The 18,085-nt window shown below is 50.5% G+C and overlaps 1 protein-coding gene across 1 annotated transcript in view; it reads left to right on the top strand.

Moving 5' to 3' along the window:
• Positions 1–3,729: 3,729 nt before the first annotated feature.
• plxna2 (plexin A2) overlaps positions 3,730–18,085 on the top strand; it is a 75,698-nt gene continuing 61,342 nt past the window's right edge. Inside the window, exons 1-3 of the mRNA XM_053848858.1 lie at positions 3,730–4,070; positions 14,081–15,340; positions 17,444–17,626. Coding sequence (XP_053704833.1) covers positions 14,153–15,340; positions 17,444–17,626 — 1,371 coding nt within the window. The 5' untranslated portion in view covers positions 3,730–4,070; positions 14,081–14,152. The remainder of the gene's footprint in view (positions 4,071–14,080; positions 15,341–17,443; positions 17,627–18,085) is intronic.

Here is an 18,085-nt window from a genome sequence, read left to right as displayed (position 1 = left end):
ACGTTAATCCGGCCTTCCCATTCAGCCGGCGATCCTGGGAGAATCTTCTGACAAAACGCACATTTATCAAATTATTTTAATGAGATTTATCCCGGGACTAACAGAAGTGCTGCCCCGGCACTTTGCTCTGTTTCATTTCGTGACCTCCCCCCCTCACTCCACCGCCCACCCCCCCAAGAGGTCGGCGCTCTGGCTGAACCGCAGAAAATAACAAAATTATCCAACTCCGTCTCCTCACTGCCGAGCTGGGCGACTTTCAAAAACACTTTTAGCGTGATTACAGAGCAGAGTGGGGCGTGTGCGACCCGGCGGGTCACGCGTTCCTCCTGAACCAGGAAGGTGGGGAATCTGCTGCTCCTCACCGGCCCAGTGTTCACCAGAAACACCGAAGGCTGTGAGGAGTTCAAGCGTTTCCCGAGCTTTTGGAACGGTCACGTCTGCACTCTGGCTGGGAAACATCTCATCCTCCTCGGTCAGGAGCCACTTGACCTCCTGACCTGCTGCTTCCGCCTCTCATTTCCATTCAGCAGCAGGACAGGATTATTAAGGTGTCAGCGCAGCGCCGGACAGTCAGGAGAGCTAAAGCCTCGTCTGGCTCGGGAGCCGTCGGGAAGCCTCACTAAGCTGCTCTCAGCTCCAGGATCAGACCTGACAGTCGCCCTGTAATTGCTCTGTCCATCTTCCTTGCTCCGATCGGGCCGACCCCAGAACCAGCGGCAGCACAGGAAGGTCGGGAAAAAACTCAGTGTCCTTGACACATGGGGCTGTAAGCTCATCCCCTCGCGTGGTTCTGCATCTGGAGGGCCTCCAAAGATGACTCTGATCTGAGTCTCTCACTGTCGCCGACAGAGGACATTGACCGCCCTGATTCGGGGCGGTTTTGGTTCCGCAGGTCTGGGTTTGTCTGTCGGTCCCGAAAAGATTAAAATTCAAATGAGATTCAGACAAAGTTTCATTTCTTCGGCATGAATTATTCACCCGTCACAGTCGCAGGCTATCATTATCTATAAAAATGAGATTAAAAATGTACACCTCGCCCCGGGAGGAGTGACTCATGAATTCCCCGTCTGCGCCCGCAGATTTATTGCTGCAACATGATGGCGGCGCCCGGAAAGCAGATGTCAGCGGCGCTTTAGATGCTCATCTGTCTGAGGCTGGGCTGATCAACAGGCTGGGACTCATTGATCGACCACAGACCCCCGGGCCCTGCAGGAGCCCTGACTCCCCGCCAGACCTCACGTGAGGAGGAGGGGACGCGAGGAAGCAGGAGTGGCACAAGGTTGGAAGGAAGCAGAAATAGGGCTCACAAAAGCACGGCTCGGCTTGGCCCCGCCCTCACCTGAGACTAGGACACGCCCACCTTTCACCTTCCGGTCCACTCTCCTCCTCCTCTTCGGTCCAGACTGGCGCTGCAGCGGTGGTGTCCTCCCTCGCTGTGAAGGAGGAGGAGGCCCCTTGTTAGTATTCCCAACACAGAGCCAGATTTTTCCAGCGTCTCACTTCCGAATGGGAAGGGAATGAGAAATGTGCGGGAAATTAACTGTGTTAAACAATTTGGTTCTGCTTAATATGGACTCCTTTGATTCGGCCCCCGAGACCAGCGAGGACGAGGGTGATTGAGATGCCGGGCGGGGCTCGGGAACGCCGCGACGAGGGCTCGCTCCTGCTGGAGTGTGGAATCGTGCCTAATTAAAGTGGAATGCTTAATGGAGCGCCGAGGCGAGTGGAACGCTCCGGAACAATAAACAACACTTTCCTCATTTTTCATTCCTGATGAAAGGTCTGATTGAGACGAGGAGACGTCCTTCACGGGGCCGAGCCGTTCACCCTTTCACCTGTGGCGACCTCACACTCTCAGTTAACCCTTTCATTTCCCCTCAGACACGACTTTAACCAGGTCCTCTTTCAGGTCGCATGGTGCCTCTTCCATCACAACTGACCAACGCATTCATGGTCTCATGCTGACTGACCAACCGCGCATGAAGGTTCACCCTTCCATGTCCGGTGTATTTTTCCATCCAGCTCAACCGTGCGACGTCATCTGGCCATGTTTCACCTTCTATAGCTCTGTATTCTCATCCACACGTGCTCTGACACTCATGACGTTTCAACCTTTCATCTGCACATTCTGATGACCCCTGTTTAACCCTTTCATATCATCATCACCGACTAAATAGTTTCCACATCCATGTCACCTTGGGCTCACGTCCTGGCTGTGTTAACCCTGTCACTTCAGGTTGTGGGACACATCGCCCCTCCTCCCCCGCCCCCTGGTGGACGTATATCTGTGTTGACACGCGGGAGCAGGTTTGACAGTGGAGACGAGGTGTTTGAGTGAAAAGGTTAATTACTGATGAGACGATTGTGTTTATCAGTGAGCGCTCAGGTGTGTGCGTGGAGAGATATGGGCCGAGCGTGTGTGTGTAGCGCCGCTGCCGCCGCGACCCGATCAAAGTGTTTTCACTCAGAACTGGAAGCTTTCAAAGATGTCACTCCTGTGATGCTGATAATTCCTATTACCTGTGGAGGGCTTTGAAGGCATCACGAGGGAACATGACAACTCTGACCTTTGACCCCTGACAGCAGCCAACGGTGCGATGGTCATGTGATTCAAGTCATAGTTTTTTGTGTTGTCATGACCTGTTTTGTGAAGTTGTGTGCCTATGAAAACATCAAACCAGAGAAATGTACGTAGCCATCAGCGCAGGGATGGCAGCTCGCAGTGTCGGCAGCAGGGAAACACTGAACTGCGGCTCGGCTGAGCTGCCGCCCCTCTCTTCTTCTTCTTGTGGCGGCACGATTGGTCGCAGTGAAATTAAAATATCGGTTAATTTCCTCTGAGAGCTGATCTCTGGAGATGAGGTGACGCTGATGTGTTTGCTTATTGAGGTTTATCCGTCGGCGCGTCCTTGCTCGGAGGCAGCGGCGCCGCCAAACACAGACGGCGTGGGCCTGAAACGAGGACACGCACCTGTTGAGAGGCGCACTGCTCACAGTGAGCCTCTTACTGTTGCTATCATGTCTGCAACGTCCGGGCCGCAGACTCTCCAAACGTCCCCGGAGTCTGGATCAGATTACAGGAGCAGAATCCCAATATGGCTGCCCTCCAGCGATTGACCTCACTTTAGTTAGACTCACTCATTATTCATGACTGTCTGACCCCGGAGAGCTGGGACTGCCCTCCTGGTCGCAGAGACTTGCTGCGTGTGGAGGTGTTGCTCATGTGGTCAGGTGCCATCATTTGTCTGTGAGACCCTCGTCATCCTCAAGACTGGTCCATGCCAACGGTGCAGCTGCAGTTTCTCTCCTCCGCCTGTGGGTGTCAGTGTTCTCACAGAAAGCTGCGTCTTCACTCTAAACTCCATAATAGGTTTTCTCCTCTTATGTAAATATTTTGGAATATTCAGCTCATAAAGACAGTTTCTGGAGACAAAAATGTGATGTCGCTCGTTTGTTTTATTATTATTATTATTATTATTATTACAGCTTAAACAAATCAGGAGGCGAGTTGATGATGTTGAAAGTCTGTCCGGAGCCGCCTCCGCCTCCCACCCTGTGTAGCTGGGACAGAGAAAGAGGAGTGGCAGTTCAAATGTTAATATTTGATTCCGTGTATTTTGGGGCGGAAACCGAACCCCAGGATGAAAGGGGGCTGGGTTTGAACGTGTGTCAGTGGCTCACTCTCTCCTGCACACTTTCACTGACACGCACTCTCTCTCTCCCACACACACACGCTCTCTCGCTACTGTACACCGATGGAGCCGCTGAGCTGTGTCAGTCCGCCGGAGATCCAGTGAAGACGCCACGCCGCGGCTCTCAGCCGGGAGATGAAGCGCGGAGCTCGACCTCTTCCCCCGCAGCTGGACTTCCAACCGACGGAATGTTAGCTCTGTACTGATCCTGCCTTTCCGCGGGGATCCGATCCACGAGCGAGCGAATGAACCGACTGACTGAGTCCTGGAACAAGTGGTTTTTCTGGAGCTTCTCACGGACCTGGACTATTCGGTGCCCCCGCGGATGAGCCGGTGGCTCCGCTCCGGGGAGCAGCGGGACCGCAGGGACGCGGCGAGGTGAGTGATCGGCGCAAATTTCTGTTCGAATCCCGCCTGGAGCGCGGCGCAGACCGCATGTCTGCGGAGACGCTCGGATTTTTGGGGAGGCTGCAGCTCGTCCACGCTCCCAAATGTGGTGAATGAATGAAAGATGTGGCGAGGACAGGAGCTCATGAGTCTGAGGGATGAATTAAACATCGCACAGGATTCCCAAACTGTCTCGTCAGCGCGATTTCGGAATTTCTATCAGGCTTTATCCATATTTTACGAGTTACTAGTAAGACGATGCGTTCAGGGGCTGGTTTGAACTAGCGGGTGTTAATTGAATCTATCTTCTTTATCAGTCTAATGAAAGAACACTTGACACAGACAAGTGAGAGTGAAGGAATTTGCTGCGTTCATGTCTCGATACAGATCTTTATCTCTTGTGAATTGGGGTTTAAATGATGCGTTACATCGTTTATATACAAACACTTGAAACTCACGGCTGTCAGAGCTTTGACAGGTGATGCGTTCACTGACACGTTTGTCATGATTCTATACCCAGGGAATATATATATATATATATATATATATATATATATATATATATATATATATATATATATATATATATATATATATATATCTCCTTTTTTTCCTTTTTCTTTTTCAACTATTACCGTTTTAGATTTTAAAAAAGGAGGAACCAGCTCAACAGTGTCATTGATGCATTTAGGGATGTCAAACGTCCTGTTACTAACTCACAAAGCTTTTTGATATTTGAGAATTCAGACTCTTTCGGTGCAATTGGTGTATTTGACTCTACATTTTGATAGATGTTGCCATCAACAATTCACTCTAAAGGGGACTCTTTCCCTGACGTGAGTTCCTTCGAGCTTACGCGATAGTAATGATGCGTTCAGTGCCCTATCTGGTGTTATTTCTTGGGTTCAGCCCACATTAGAGTCGAATCAGATCCTCAAATTGTGATCCCAATGTAAAAATCTGAAAACTTTAGAAAATGTGTTTTTAATTGATGAGTTGTGGCGTATGTTATGCTTTCGGGGACTTAACTAAAACTGCGTTCAACATGATACCTTCAGGGACCCTGCCAGCCAATTGTCAAAGCCAGAATCCTGTGACCTTTTGGTGTTTCACGAGAAAAAAGTGGACTGGACGTACACTGGTGCCTCCAGGGACCTGATGCCTTGCCCTTCAACATGGCACCCGACTTTAAATCCTGCTGAGCCCTGCTGTTACAAGTTTCAATGGTGTGTTCAAGAACCTTATGGGACTCTTGTGGCATATTTTATAAGTGTGGCCGATTATTTTAGCTCCAAATGGTGCCTTCAAGGATGTATTTTGTTTCCTCAATGACTGCCTATAAGTGAACTGAATCATTGCTGCCTTCAAGGTCCCCTACCTTTCAAAGACGATTGTGATGTTTTAATCGATATATGTTGCGTTCAGGAACCTCTTTCGGTCTGTTTATAACTCTTTGTGGATAATATTGCGGAAGATATGTTTTTGTTCTGAAATGTTGCCTTCAGGGACTCATATGATGCGCATCGAGACTGAATTTGCACTTTAAATGTTGCGTTCAGGGACTCTTTCTGGTCTGTAATAAAAATGAAGTATCTAGAATAAACATTGGAAATATTAAAATCAGTGTTCCCCAAAGATGCCTCCAGGGACCCATAAACTGCAAGACATTTTTATGAATCTTCTCAAGTGTGATATTCTTTTGGTGAGCTGCTTTAATGGTGTGTTCAGGGACCTTTTCTAGTCCATTTAACATGCTTGAATAGCTGCGTATTCTTGATACAAGCATCACAGTTATTTACATCTTTACCATTAAAGTGATGCCTTCAGGGTCTTCCACGATTGCCTTTCATTGTTATGTGCAGTTATGGATTGAAATGAAAGTAGGAATCTCCTCATTCGAATAATTTTGTCAAAAATGGTGCATCTAATGACATGTTGGAATCTTATGCCAGGTCATCTTCTGATGCCTTCAGGGACTTGTAGCTCTGACCCACTCTAATGTCAAGTTAAAAAAATGCTCATCCAGTTTGAGAGTACCTGAAGGCATCCTGCAGACCGGGGTAATTGTGGTGACGGTTTTGTCAGTCAGATGAAACCTAACTTATGTCCTGGTTTCAGTCGGCCGCTGCACTTGGCATCCGTCTGCTCTCCAGATTGAGCGCCGGCTCGCTCCGGTCCGGTCCAGCAGATGCAGCCACAAATCTTCCTCCTCTGTTTCGGCGCGACAGACAGCAGACGCCTCGAGAATAAATGTTGTCTTGAGCGGCAACATGGCATTAGCATGAGAATACGCTGCATCTGCTGCGGGAGCGTCCGTTCTGCCCAGAGCCAAACACTTCGGACCCTCGCTCTTCTGAGCCTTTTTCATTTCGGGCTCCTGTGTGACTGGTCTGGTTGAAGTCAGCCATGAGAGACTCCGAGTTTGTCCTCTCTGAGGAGACTCCACCTGGCACAGAGGTTTGGGAAGTCAGAAGGACTCGAGCGATTCCTACTCTGACTCATGATTCCTTCCTACCGATGAGCAAAAACGACTCACTGAGTGACTCGCTTGAATCAAGACTGAGCTGCGGCGACGTCCAGCTCCAGGATTGTCCAGAGTAGATTGATCAGACGAGTCTGACTTGTTGACCGTCGGCATGGCAACCACCAGCAGGATGATTGACACCTCTGCTCCTTAGAGTCCCAAGACGATGAGCTAATTATAACAACTGTCCGCTGCTCAGGGTTGTGATCGCCAGCCATCGAGCGCGTGTGTGTGTATGTGGACACCAGCGTCTCCTCGCTCTCCTTTATCGCCCCCCCTGGAGGCTGCAGGCCTCACCGCAGTTTAGCTTGAGAGATTTTGACAAGTCGCTGCGCACAGAAGCAGAATCCTTGACCTATTTCTTAATAAGTGCGGCCCCCAACACACACGCACACACCTCCCCGTCCCACATCTATGTTACACACACACTCATGGAAACACAACTGTGAGTGACTCACACTCTTATCAGCTGGAGTGTACAAACACAGAGTGAGTGTTTGTTTTAATGTAGCCCCTCACATCTCCCCTCCTCCCCCCTGCTTCCCCCTCTCTGGCTCTGCTCTCTGAACTTCTCAACTGACCAGCTGTTGCAACACAGATTTCGATCTGGACAACCCAGGCACCACTTTCACTGCAGGCTTGTGTTCTGTGCTGCAGCCTGTAGGCGGTGCTGCGGCTGCCCACCCACTGGAGTTTGGTTTATAAATGACTCCCTGACTTCCTGCCTGACATGAAGCACATGAACGGATATTACACTTGCTGTGGGCCAGACAGCACTTCCTGCATTTCACACCTGACTTCCTTTCTCAGAGGCAAGCAGTGGTTTAGTGTGTTGAAGAAGAGCAGCCATGCTAGAGCGGTTAAACCTGGTCAACTGTGAGAGCAATGCCAGGGTGCCCTCCAGTGGACATTACAACTGCTGCATCTGGATTTGTCCTGCAGCTGCTGCAGTCATGATACAGTGGAAAAGTGCAGAACCTGCCGAATTAAAAACCATTGGTGAATGAATGACTCCCTGAAGTTTAACAAGACTCTTTCGCTCTCAGCCAGGGACCCGCGGGACTCTGTTGCTCACTCTGCCAGGGTAGATCAGCCGCCTCCTTGGTGGTGGCCAGTGAGCATGGACCTCACACTGCTCCAGAGAGGCCAGCCAGATCACTGAAACAAAAGCTTGGCTGGTCCAGCAGATGGAGATGGACAGAAAATGAAAGCGGAGGGAATAAAGGAATTTAAGCGAGCATGTCTCCCTCACCCCCCATCCCTACCTCGCACCCTCACCTCAGGGAAACCCCCAACACACTCAGCTTTACTCGGGAAAGAGATCTGGTCTCTCAGTCCATCCCATAATTTCTTGAACCTTGTGCTGCAGCCTCACAATTTAATAAAATAATCGTATCAAGCGTATGTCAGAAACATGCTCTATTTTTATTTTAAGTTTTCTTAAGAATGTAGTGTAAACAATGTTAAATAAATGGTGGCAGTTTCAACGCTAAACAAATGTGACGGTGAGAAAGAGGAGCTGCGGCTCAGCGTGCTGGGACTCGACCTTAAACCCATCCCCAGCTCGCTCTCCGTCACGTTCGAACAGAAGTCAATGTCGCACCGTCGATAATCAATTAACGCCCCTCACACAAACTTGACAACAAGTGAGCAACAAAGGCGAGCGGGACGGATGGGAGAGGGAGGGGGAAGGTGAGGGGGCTCTGCCAAGGGGCAGCTGCCGGGAGCAGATGACGGCATGTGTGTGTTTGTTTGGCTGCGTTGCACATGTGTCGCAGCCCCAAAGTGGAAAACGAGCAGAAAAGCTCCAGCTCACCCCCCCACATCACTGTTGCCATGGTTACCACAGGGACGAGGATGTTCCTGTCACGGTGCTCCCCTCAGAAGCCGTCGATTAGGACGGTCAGGGGAGAGAAGTGGGATCTCGTCTGACCTCTTGGTGACCTCTGAGAGGACCAGCCCGGATCCAGTTCCTGTTGCCGGTGGCTGCAGACTGCCAGGAACTTTCTCTTGGCTGCTGCATGTTTTCCTGCTCACGAGGAGTTTTTACGTCTCGGCTTGGACTTTCCGCTTGTTATCATGGAGGAAACAGGACGACCTGATCTGAACCAGGAAGAGAGGAGAAGTTTGTTCAGCTCCTGGTGACCCGACCAGGCCACGCGACCGTGACACCCCAGCACTCCTCCACTCAGTGACCTCGGCTGAGCTGATCAATAGTGTTCTCTGATCAGCCAGTGCGTGATGCAACATCTCATTGTTTCTATTTTTAGTCAGACTGTCGGCTTCGGAATTTGCGTTCCACGTTAGTGACATCCACAGTCAGAGGCAGAGAGAGTTTCTCTGCTCTTGGCGGCGCACTCTGGTTTGGCAGCGGAGGGAGCTCCGGCCTCCTGAGAGGTTGGTCAGTCCAAACATCTGATGCCGTGTGCTCGTGTTGCCACAGCGCCGCTCGTCTCTGTCATGTGGACGTGGTTTACAATGTGTTCAGAACCAAGACAATATCAATGAGCGTTGTCACGTCACTGCTGTCTACAGAGAGGTGTTGTTGACTGATGCCATCTGACGCGGCCCTCACCCAGGCTGCTGTCTCGCTGGCCTCGACATGCTCAGCAATGGCTTCTTAACTGGACGTGAAGTGTAACAATCTGCTTGGATTGGTGTCAACTTGTTGACAAACAGGATGTGAGCGTGTGTGTGCTTGGCCTGGGCTGTGCCAGTGTTGACTTGTGTTTGATAGCTAAGCACCGTCTGGAGGAAACAAAACTCCCCACTCTCCCTCTGCCACCGTCATCTTTCATCCGTCGGCACGTTCAGAACCTTCAGGAAGCAGAAATAACTCTCCTGATCAAACCGTCGACGAGCGAGCGGGATGATCCCGCACTTCGGCGAGCGCAGCGGGAGGGTTTGATCTCGGCTCATGAGATGATTAAAATTAGCATCTGTTTTATTGTGGAGGACTGGGACGCCATCCCAGAAAGAGCGAGAGAGAGAGAGAACAATGGAGAGGGGAGCAGCGGGGAGGCAATAAACCAGGAAGCTCAGCCGCATAAAACTTGAATAAATCAGAGGTCACTTTTGGAATCCCGGCTGGCAGAGTCCGAACTTTCCTCTCGACCACACAGACCGCCGGCTCCCAGAGAAGCTTTGGCAGCCATGATGAAGAGTCAGCAGCAGCCGCGGGCGGTCGGCCGCTTTCCCTCCGTCGCCACATTCTCCAGCGCGCTTGGCGGAAGGAAGGAGTCAGAGGAGGAAAAGTACCGACTCAGCTCTTCTCTCGTAAACACGGCAGCTGCATGGCCGGAACACAACTGTGGTGTGATGGAGACAAACCAGCACACAAACTGCAGCAGAACACATGAGACCTAACACACGTCAGTCAACACGGACACACACTGCAGCGTCAACAGAGCACACACCCCGGCGGACACAAACAGAGTGATGGTCAACATCAAACGGACACGCCCATCAGAACACACACGGCAGGTTTGCTCACACAGTAAACTCGACAAACACGCTAAGCTCAGCTCGGCTGCCCGAGCTGAGCTGCTTCAGGCTCCTCTCCCACTCTGGTTTGGTTCTGGACCTGAAACTCCAGTGAATTCCTTCTGGTTCACAGGTGTCCAGCAGGGAGCAGCACTTGGAACCCAGCCTCTGGCGTCCGTGTCTGGACCACTTTGATCCAGTGGTCTGTCTCGGCCGGTCACTGTCTGAGGGGTTTGTCTCACCAGCAGTCTGGATTTGGGTTGAGCTGGGTCCAAACCAGGGTGTACAACCACTGACAGGATCATCAACCCCCTGCAGCCCCGCCCCTTTCAGCGACTCTTATGTAATGAGATCAGCGCAGAATCATCCGTGCACACGGCTGCTGGACCACGTGGGTCAAAGCACCCAAACCTGACTCTCTGTGTGAGCCTCTCAGTCACATGGCCTTGAAGGATGTGACGGAGTGACAGGACATGACTGATCCTCTCAGGACCCCCCAAATTCCTGCTCAGTCATGCTGGATCCCCAGACTGCACCCCTCACACCAGCCAGTCAGATCAGCTCACACGTGACCGGGACGCTCACCTGCTTTGATTTGGCTGCTGCCATCGCGATCCGAGCCAAGACAAGGAGATGCTGGACAGATGTGTGTGCGGTGGCAGTTGTGTCTATCAATGGCGTGTTGGTCACAGTCCCCAAGCGTGTGTTTGTGTGTTACCCACCATCGCTCCCTCTCTCTCTCTCTCTCTCTCTCTCTAACACACACACACTCCCAGTTTGTGTTTCTCATCCCGTGGAGGATTCCCCGCCGCTGTGGGATTTTACAATTCAGATTTATGGTAATGCAGCCTGACAGACAGCAATGATGAGGTGAACACGCAGCTTCTCGTGCCTGCTGGAGAGGAGGGGGAGTGACGGGGGAAAGGGGGAGTCGCGCCGCAGGATTCAACCTCCAATTTAATGTGAAAACTATCAGAGGAAGCGAGGGCGGAGGATGAAACGGCGCCATGATTTGTGTCTATATGTGTTTTGGATTGTGAGTGCGCACAAGGCCGAGGGCGGAGGAGGGGGGGGCACAACAACGCGTTGAAGAGTCCCGTGTGGCGTGAGTCTGAAGTGTGTGTGTTTGTGTGTAGGAGGAGCAGATGTTCCAAAGATGGGATACATAAACTCACAAAAATGGTCGCAAAACCTGGGACTGTAAGACCTTCAGCTTGGTGTCACTCTGGTTGCAGTGCAGATGCCTCATGAGCGTCCCACTTGCGAGGGCAAGGGAGCGACAGGTGTTCGGCTTTAGGACAGTTCTGGCCTGCTTGGATGACTCCTGCTGGTTCTGAGGGCCACTGCCTGGCTGCGCTTCCGTCTCCTTCCAAAGCCTCCTGAGGCCATGCTGCATTCAAGCTGGCTGGTGATTTTCAGGAGCTTGTTGGTTATGATTTCGAGGTTGTCGTCTCGGCACACGTCATCTGCGGTGTCACTTTGGCGTCACGCTCCGCAGTCATCATTAGGGGATCGCGCATTAATCCGCAGCGTGAAATCTGCTTCTTTCCTCCTGCAGTGGTGACAACAACGGCTCTAAAGAGATTGCTTCCACCACACAATCCACGTGAATGCAAATGTAGGAGATCAGGCCAAATTTGGCAGCGACATACAAGAGGCTTAGAAATCAGAGACACAAGACAAGTTTGGGGGTGATCATGACGAGTCAGCAGACGCAGCCGAGGACGTCTTCTCTTCCATGATGTCGATGGTGCTGTGATGCAACCGCAGGGAAACATGGCTCTGTCACAGATGTAGCGTGTAGCTAACACTCTCCAGGCCTGTGGAACCATAGCTATCACTCAAATGACCGAACCAAATGATTCTAACATGCCGAGTACCGGGTCCCTAACTGTAGACCAGCCTGGGTGTCCTCATGTTAGCGGCCCCCTGACCAGCGACGCCACCACCGCATCTCCATCCAGAGCAGGAAAGACGAGGATTCAGTTTGGAAAGGGAGCCAATAAAATACCTGGTCGTCTTGTCTGATCCAGAGCAAAGAACCCTCTTCGGGTTCGCTGGTACAGTACTTTTTGTCTTTGAGGTTCAGTAGGTAACAAGTGTGATTCGCCTCCGGCTGCATTTATATGTTAATTTCCTTCCCGCTGAATCCGAGTCCTGGTAAACAAAAGGGTCTTTGAAGCACAGATCTCGAGAGGTGATCCGTGTCTCTTCCTCCGCCGAATCATTCCGACAAGTGTCGCTCGAGTGGCGGTCATTTAATCAACGTAGACAAAGACTTCAATCCCGCCCGCTTCCAAAAGCCACATGAATAGCCAGGCTTCAATTTCCCGGCGTTCCGACTCCTCGCAGCTGCTGATGCCGACGTTTCTGGGAACTCCGGGGAGGCGGATGAAACGGGGAAGATGGATGAGAGTAAATGTTATACACACATACCATTAGGAGGTTGTGGGGGTGGATCCCCAGCACTAAAGGGTAAAGAGGCTTCAGGCGGGAGCTAAAAAAGCTGGCTCAGCAGGCGGCTGATTATGACTCCGGAGGGAGCAACGCTGAACATCCAGCTCCGACCAACAAAGAGCCGCTGGGCGTGAGGGTGGGGTTCACAGCCTGCTTTTTAAGAAGTGTGTGGCACTTTTACGAGCACGCTAATAAAGATCTCCTGGGACCCCTCCCACACCTCACGCCAGTCTGAGTGGGCCAGTGTTTTCAGATCAATACCCAGGTCTTTATTTAGGGTCCTGAACATAGGAGAAGGCTTTGAAAGGTAGATGAATCAGTGCCGTTGATCAAACCTGCCCCAGGGGGGTTGAAGATGCAGAGCGTCATTCGTGGTGGTCCCCAAATGTAAGCGATCTTCCAAACGTTTGGGAGTGGAGTAATAAATCCAGGCCGGCTTTGTTGTCTGGAGTCTCAGCTTCGGGAGGTGGATACTGAATTGGACTGCGTGTCCCAAGACATGTTCTGTTCCATGATGCTTTGTGTTACCTACTGCCACCTGACGTTGAGGCAGTGACGACGGAAAGACAAACTGAAATTCCTGCATTTGTTCTATCAAATTGCATTTTAATATTCAAGAGAGCTGGCCCGCTTTGTGCCCAAGACCTGGACCTTCTGACCCATCGCCAGTCTCTGTCTCGCTTGTTAATCTCTCTGCGGTCGCATCCTTCACCCGGTTCTCTTCACAGCGAATGCAAATGTTGAACGAGACAATCCATGCCTGCCCGTCTCTGACTCGACCGAGACCCCAGCCTCCCCCTTTCCTGCCTAACCCCCCCAGGTCTCCCGTAATTACCCTTGTTGGATCGCTGCACCTAATCAGACTTGATTTTGGGAGGCTCCACCGTCGTCACCCCCCTGGCATTGCCTGCCTATAGAGAAACACATTTGGGTTTTCAGACGCGATGAACCTCGCAATGATCCGATCTGGCCGGCAGGAAATGAAAACAATGGGGAGATAAAAGGACAAATCATTTACAGAATGTGATTCTAATAAAACGACTCTTTAAAGTGGGGTGAGGGGTGAAGGGGACCCAGATTTGTTCCCACTTTGTTGCAGTAATCGCAGCCAGCTGCTCTCTGCAGCATGTGAGAAACTGACTTCAGTTACCTTGACACCTGGACGTGGCTGACCTGTCGCGGCACAAGCTTGTTAGTTCTTCGTGCTCTTTCGTCCACTTGGTGAAAACTAGATTTGTTGATCAAACGTCTCCACTGGTTACTAATGGCCGACTGTTTCCTCTGCTGCTGTGTTATCATGTTCCTGGAAGTCCAGTGTGACGGGATCGTGACTCAGGATCAGTGGCCCGCTCCGCTTCCTGCGGTGCTGCAGCGCTAATACGACTTCCTCCTATTGTCTTTTTCAAAGCTCCACTCGTCTTCTTGACGGCTCATCGCTTTGCTGGGGATAACCTTTGACCCCTGAGAGCTGCTTTTCCACTTGTGCGAGATTCATGAGTCGCGATGGGAGCTGACGTTGTTCTTCTTTGTCTTCCAGGATCATGTGATGACTCCTGCGCAGCTGTGACTCTTCTGAAAAGTTTTCCTTCGCATCCTCCAAAGTGTGAAAATGGGAGTCAGACGAGGGACCAACAAGACTTTGGCTCCTGCTGCGAAATATTTGGTGTTATGTTGGCTGTTGGTGATCACGCCGTCCTGCAGGGGGCAGACTGGATTCACCACATTTCACTCTGAACGTCGGGATTGGGTCTTCAACCACATGACGGTCCATCAAGCGACAGGCGCGTTGTATATCGGTGCCGTCAACAGAGTCTACAAGCTCTCCGGGAACCTGACCCTCCTGGTGTCTCATGACACTGGTCCGGAGGATGACAACAAGGCCTGCTACCCGCCTCTGATAGTCCAGCCATGTTCCGAACCCCTCGTCTCCACAAACAATGTCAACAAGCTGTTGCTCATAGATTATTCTCAAAACCGACTGCTGGCCTGCGGGAGTCTCTACCAGGGTGTCTGCAAACTACTGCGCCTAGACGACCTCTTCATCCTGGTGGAGCCATCCCACAAGAAGGAGCACTATCTGTCCAGCGTGAACCAGACTGGGACCATGTATGGGGTCATCGTGTCCTCTCCAGGCCAGGATGGAACACTTTACATTGGCACGGCAGTGGACGGAAAACAGGACTACTTTCCCACTATCTCAAGCCGAAAGCTGCCACGCGACCCAGAATCATCCGCCATGCTGGACTACGAACTCCACACTGACTTTGTGTCGTCACTCATCAAGATTCCGTCGGACACTCTGGCGCTGGTGTCGCACTTCGACATCTACTACGTCTACGGCTTCTCCAGCGGGAACTTTGTCTACTTCCTGACTGTTCAGCCGGAGACGCCAGAAAACAGCATGTCGTCCAGCGGTTCTGCCGGCGACCTCTTTTACACGTCCCGCATCGTCCGCCTCTGTAAGGACGACCGCAAGTTCCACTCGTACGTGTCCCTGCCCATCGGCTGCGTGAAGAATGGAGTGGAGTACCGGCTGCTGCAGGCCGCCCACCTGGGGAAGCCTGGACGCGTCCTGGCCGCCTCGCTTCACATCAGCACGCAGGACGACGTGCTCTTCGCCGTCTTCTCCAAAGGCCAGAAGCAATTTCACCGGCCGCCGGATGACTCAGCACTATGTGTTTTCACCATCCGGGACATCAACACGAGGATCAAGGAGCGCTTGCAGTCCTGCTACCAGGGGGAGGGACACCTGGAGCTCAACTGGCTGCTGGGGAAAGACGTGCAGTGCACCAAAGCGGTGAGTTAACACCCGCCTTACAGCAATAGCAGCTCCTCATGTCATATGTATATTAGCGTTTTGGCCGAACTACCATTAATAGAACTACCATGAGTCATTATGAGTCATAATGAATAGTATGCATTCCATAAATGCATGGTGTGTCTGGTGTGCGTTATGGGATGCAAACCGTCAACCTCCAAATTAAAGAGTGGACCTCAGTTCACACTGTTGCAAACACGCTTTAGCTATACAGAAGCAACACAGCGTAGTGTTCTTTCACTTACATCTGCTTCACTGAAACTCTTATGCTTTTCACAACATGTCAATTTTGAATTTCTGCAACTTCCCTCTGTCACTGAAGAGAGGAAGCCCATAGAAAGCTATAGAGTTCAGACCCGGCCCAGCTCGCGAAAGTGTGTGTGTGTGTGTGGTCGGTGAGCTTCGAGCCTTGATGTATTTTTAGGTGTTAATGATATTCCCTCGGTGCTGATGGGGAGTCGCTCTGATCAGACTCCTTTGTCGGCTGAATCCCTCCGAGCTCCTCATTGACCACTTTTACCAACATCAGTGAACTTTAATTAGCATGTGCGATTGTGCGTGTGTGTGTCCTCACAATTGCAGGGACGAAGGACGCTTCAAGGTGACATCCGTTTCTACATTTATATGTTTTTAGTTTGTCTCAGTTGACTTTCCAAGCGTCACTTTCTAAACCATTGCATTTACTGAACCAGCTAAGACGGTGAAACGTTCCGAACCCTGGCTTCCAGGGGTGACTGAGATGTTCCCAGGCCAGAGTAGAGTCGCCAGCTAACTCAGGGACACGTGATGGCCGATTCTGGTAGCTTGATCTTTAAGTCATGATCAAACAAATGAATGATGACACTGGAGGCAATGATACATCAGGTTGGATAAACGCATCCATAACTTTGGCGGGAGATTGTGGGTCGGGCAGAGAGCGGCAGCAGCAACTTGGTCAGTGTGTTGAAGAGACGAGGGTAAGCGAAACAATTTAATCTCAAGGCAAACCACCTGGCGACTTCAGTCTTGGCCCCAGCTTTTCTTATATCCAGCAATTTCATGCGCTTTTTTTTCGTGTGTTCCTCCGATTAAAGACCCTGCCATGCCTGCCCCAGAAAAACTGTCGGGATATGCCGCTCACTGCAGTCAAAATAAGCTCTAAACTTTAAACTAAAAATATTAGACGTCACCAGAAATGAATGTGTATTAATCTAATTTTAATATGAATGAATTGATAGGATGTAAATGCAGCCAAATGTTGCACGTCTACTTCAACAGATTTATTTAATAAAATAACCGAAATGATTTTATACATATAAATCATAATAGAAGAATAAAAAATATAAGAATAAGTAAATTACATAATATACATTCATATTACATTCTATAATTTGTTAGAACGTTTTAAACAACTAAGAATCTTAACTTAAAAAGATGTTGGCTGCCAGTCAGAGCAAAACATGATGGGAATCTCAGGACAGCATAAGTGGAATAAAATGTAAAGTCAGAAGAAAAAGAAACGAATTATACAGCTGTCTGAATGTTAGCAATGACAAAACCCTCTTTTGAAGATTTGAGGTTCAACTTTTCACCCGACCTTGGTGAAGGACGGCCTGCCTCACTTGAGGAGCTGCTAGTGACCTGGTTACCTCCTGCAGCTCCACAGAGGCGATCTGAACACTGATGTTGCAGATGGTTTCAAGCACCTTCAGAGGAAACCCTCTTGGAGCAGAGATGACTCTAATACCAAGCCTGGCAACAGATTGGCGGAGCCATCTGTCAATCACCTGTCGAGCTGCCAACAGCTCCTCCCACGAGACAAATGTCTCAGACTCCAAATTTAACTGAACTCAATAAACTGTCTTGGGTCAAAACTAGTGTGGAAGTGAATCACGACAAAAAGCTTGACTAAAATAGACAACAATAGTTAATGTGGATCATAAAAACACTGAAATAATATAATTAATAGATCAATTGTGAGCCTTTTCGATTTTTTTATTTACTCATCCAAAAGGTAAAAGTTAAAGTAAAAGGCCTCTGGACGAGGAACATCTCTTTGTCTGGCCGTGCAACAGAGTGTCACTTCTCTTTCTCTTTCTTCAGCCGGTTCCGATCGATGACTCCTTCTGCGGTCTGGATATCAACCAGCCACTGGGCGGGTCGCAGCTGGTGGCTGGACTGACCCTGTTCACGGAGAGCCGCGACCGCATGACCTCCGTCACCTCCTACGTCTACAACGGCTACTGTGTGGCCTTCGTGGGCACCAAGAGCGGCCGTCTGAAGAAGGTGAGTTCGAGCTCCTCTGATGGATGTTGCGCTCATGACCGTAGGATCTCTGGCTCCCAGGAGTTATTTCTGTCGATGTTCATAATTAATGACAGCAACGGCGGATCCGGCGTGATCTTCTGCATAATTCACTCGTGTTGTTCCTGTCTGGGTGGAAATTAGAGGAGATGAGAGATTCTCCCTGCTGAGCGTCGGAGTGCTGGTGGTTTAGGGAATCAAGCTTGTATCTAGACATGTGATGTCAAAACTTGATCTTCAGTGGATGGAACCTTCTGAGACGTGACGCTGCGTCAGGCTTCACTGTTGTAGTCAAGACCTGGATGGAGTTGAAGGAAGAGACAGGTGATACAGGAGGAGAGAGGGAAGCTGGAGCAAGAGGGGGACATGAGAGAGTCAATGAAAAAAGGAGGTATAGAAGAAAGATGCAGAAGAACAGGGTGACGTAAGACATGGGAGAAT

Source organism: Synchiropus splendidus, chromosome 18, assembly GCF_027744825.2.
Source record: "Synchiropus splendidus isolate RoL2022-P1 chromosome 18, RoL_Sspl_1.0, whole genome shotgun sequence".
NCBI classification, from domain to species: domain Eukaryota; kingdom Metazoa; phylum Chordata; class Actinopteri; order Syngnathiformes; family Callionymidae; genus Synchiropus; species Synchiropus splendidus.
The sequence above is the reverse complement of the archived record's forward strand: the minus strand, read 5'-3'. Positions and strand labels throughout refer to the sequence as shown.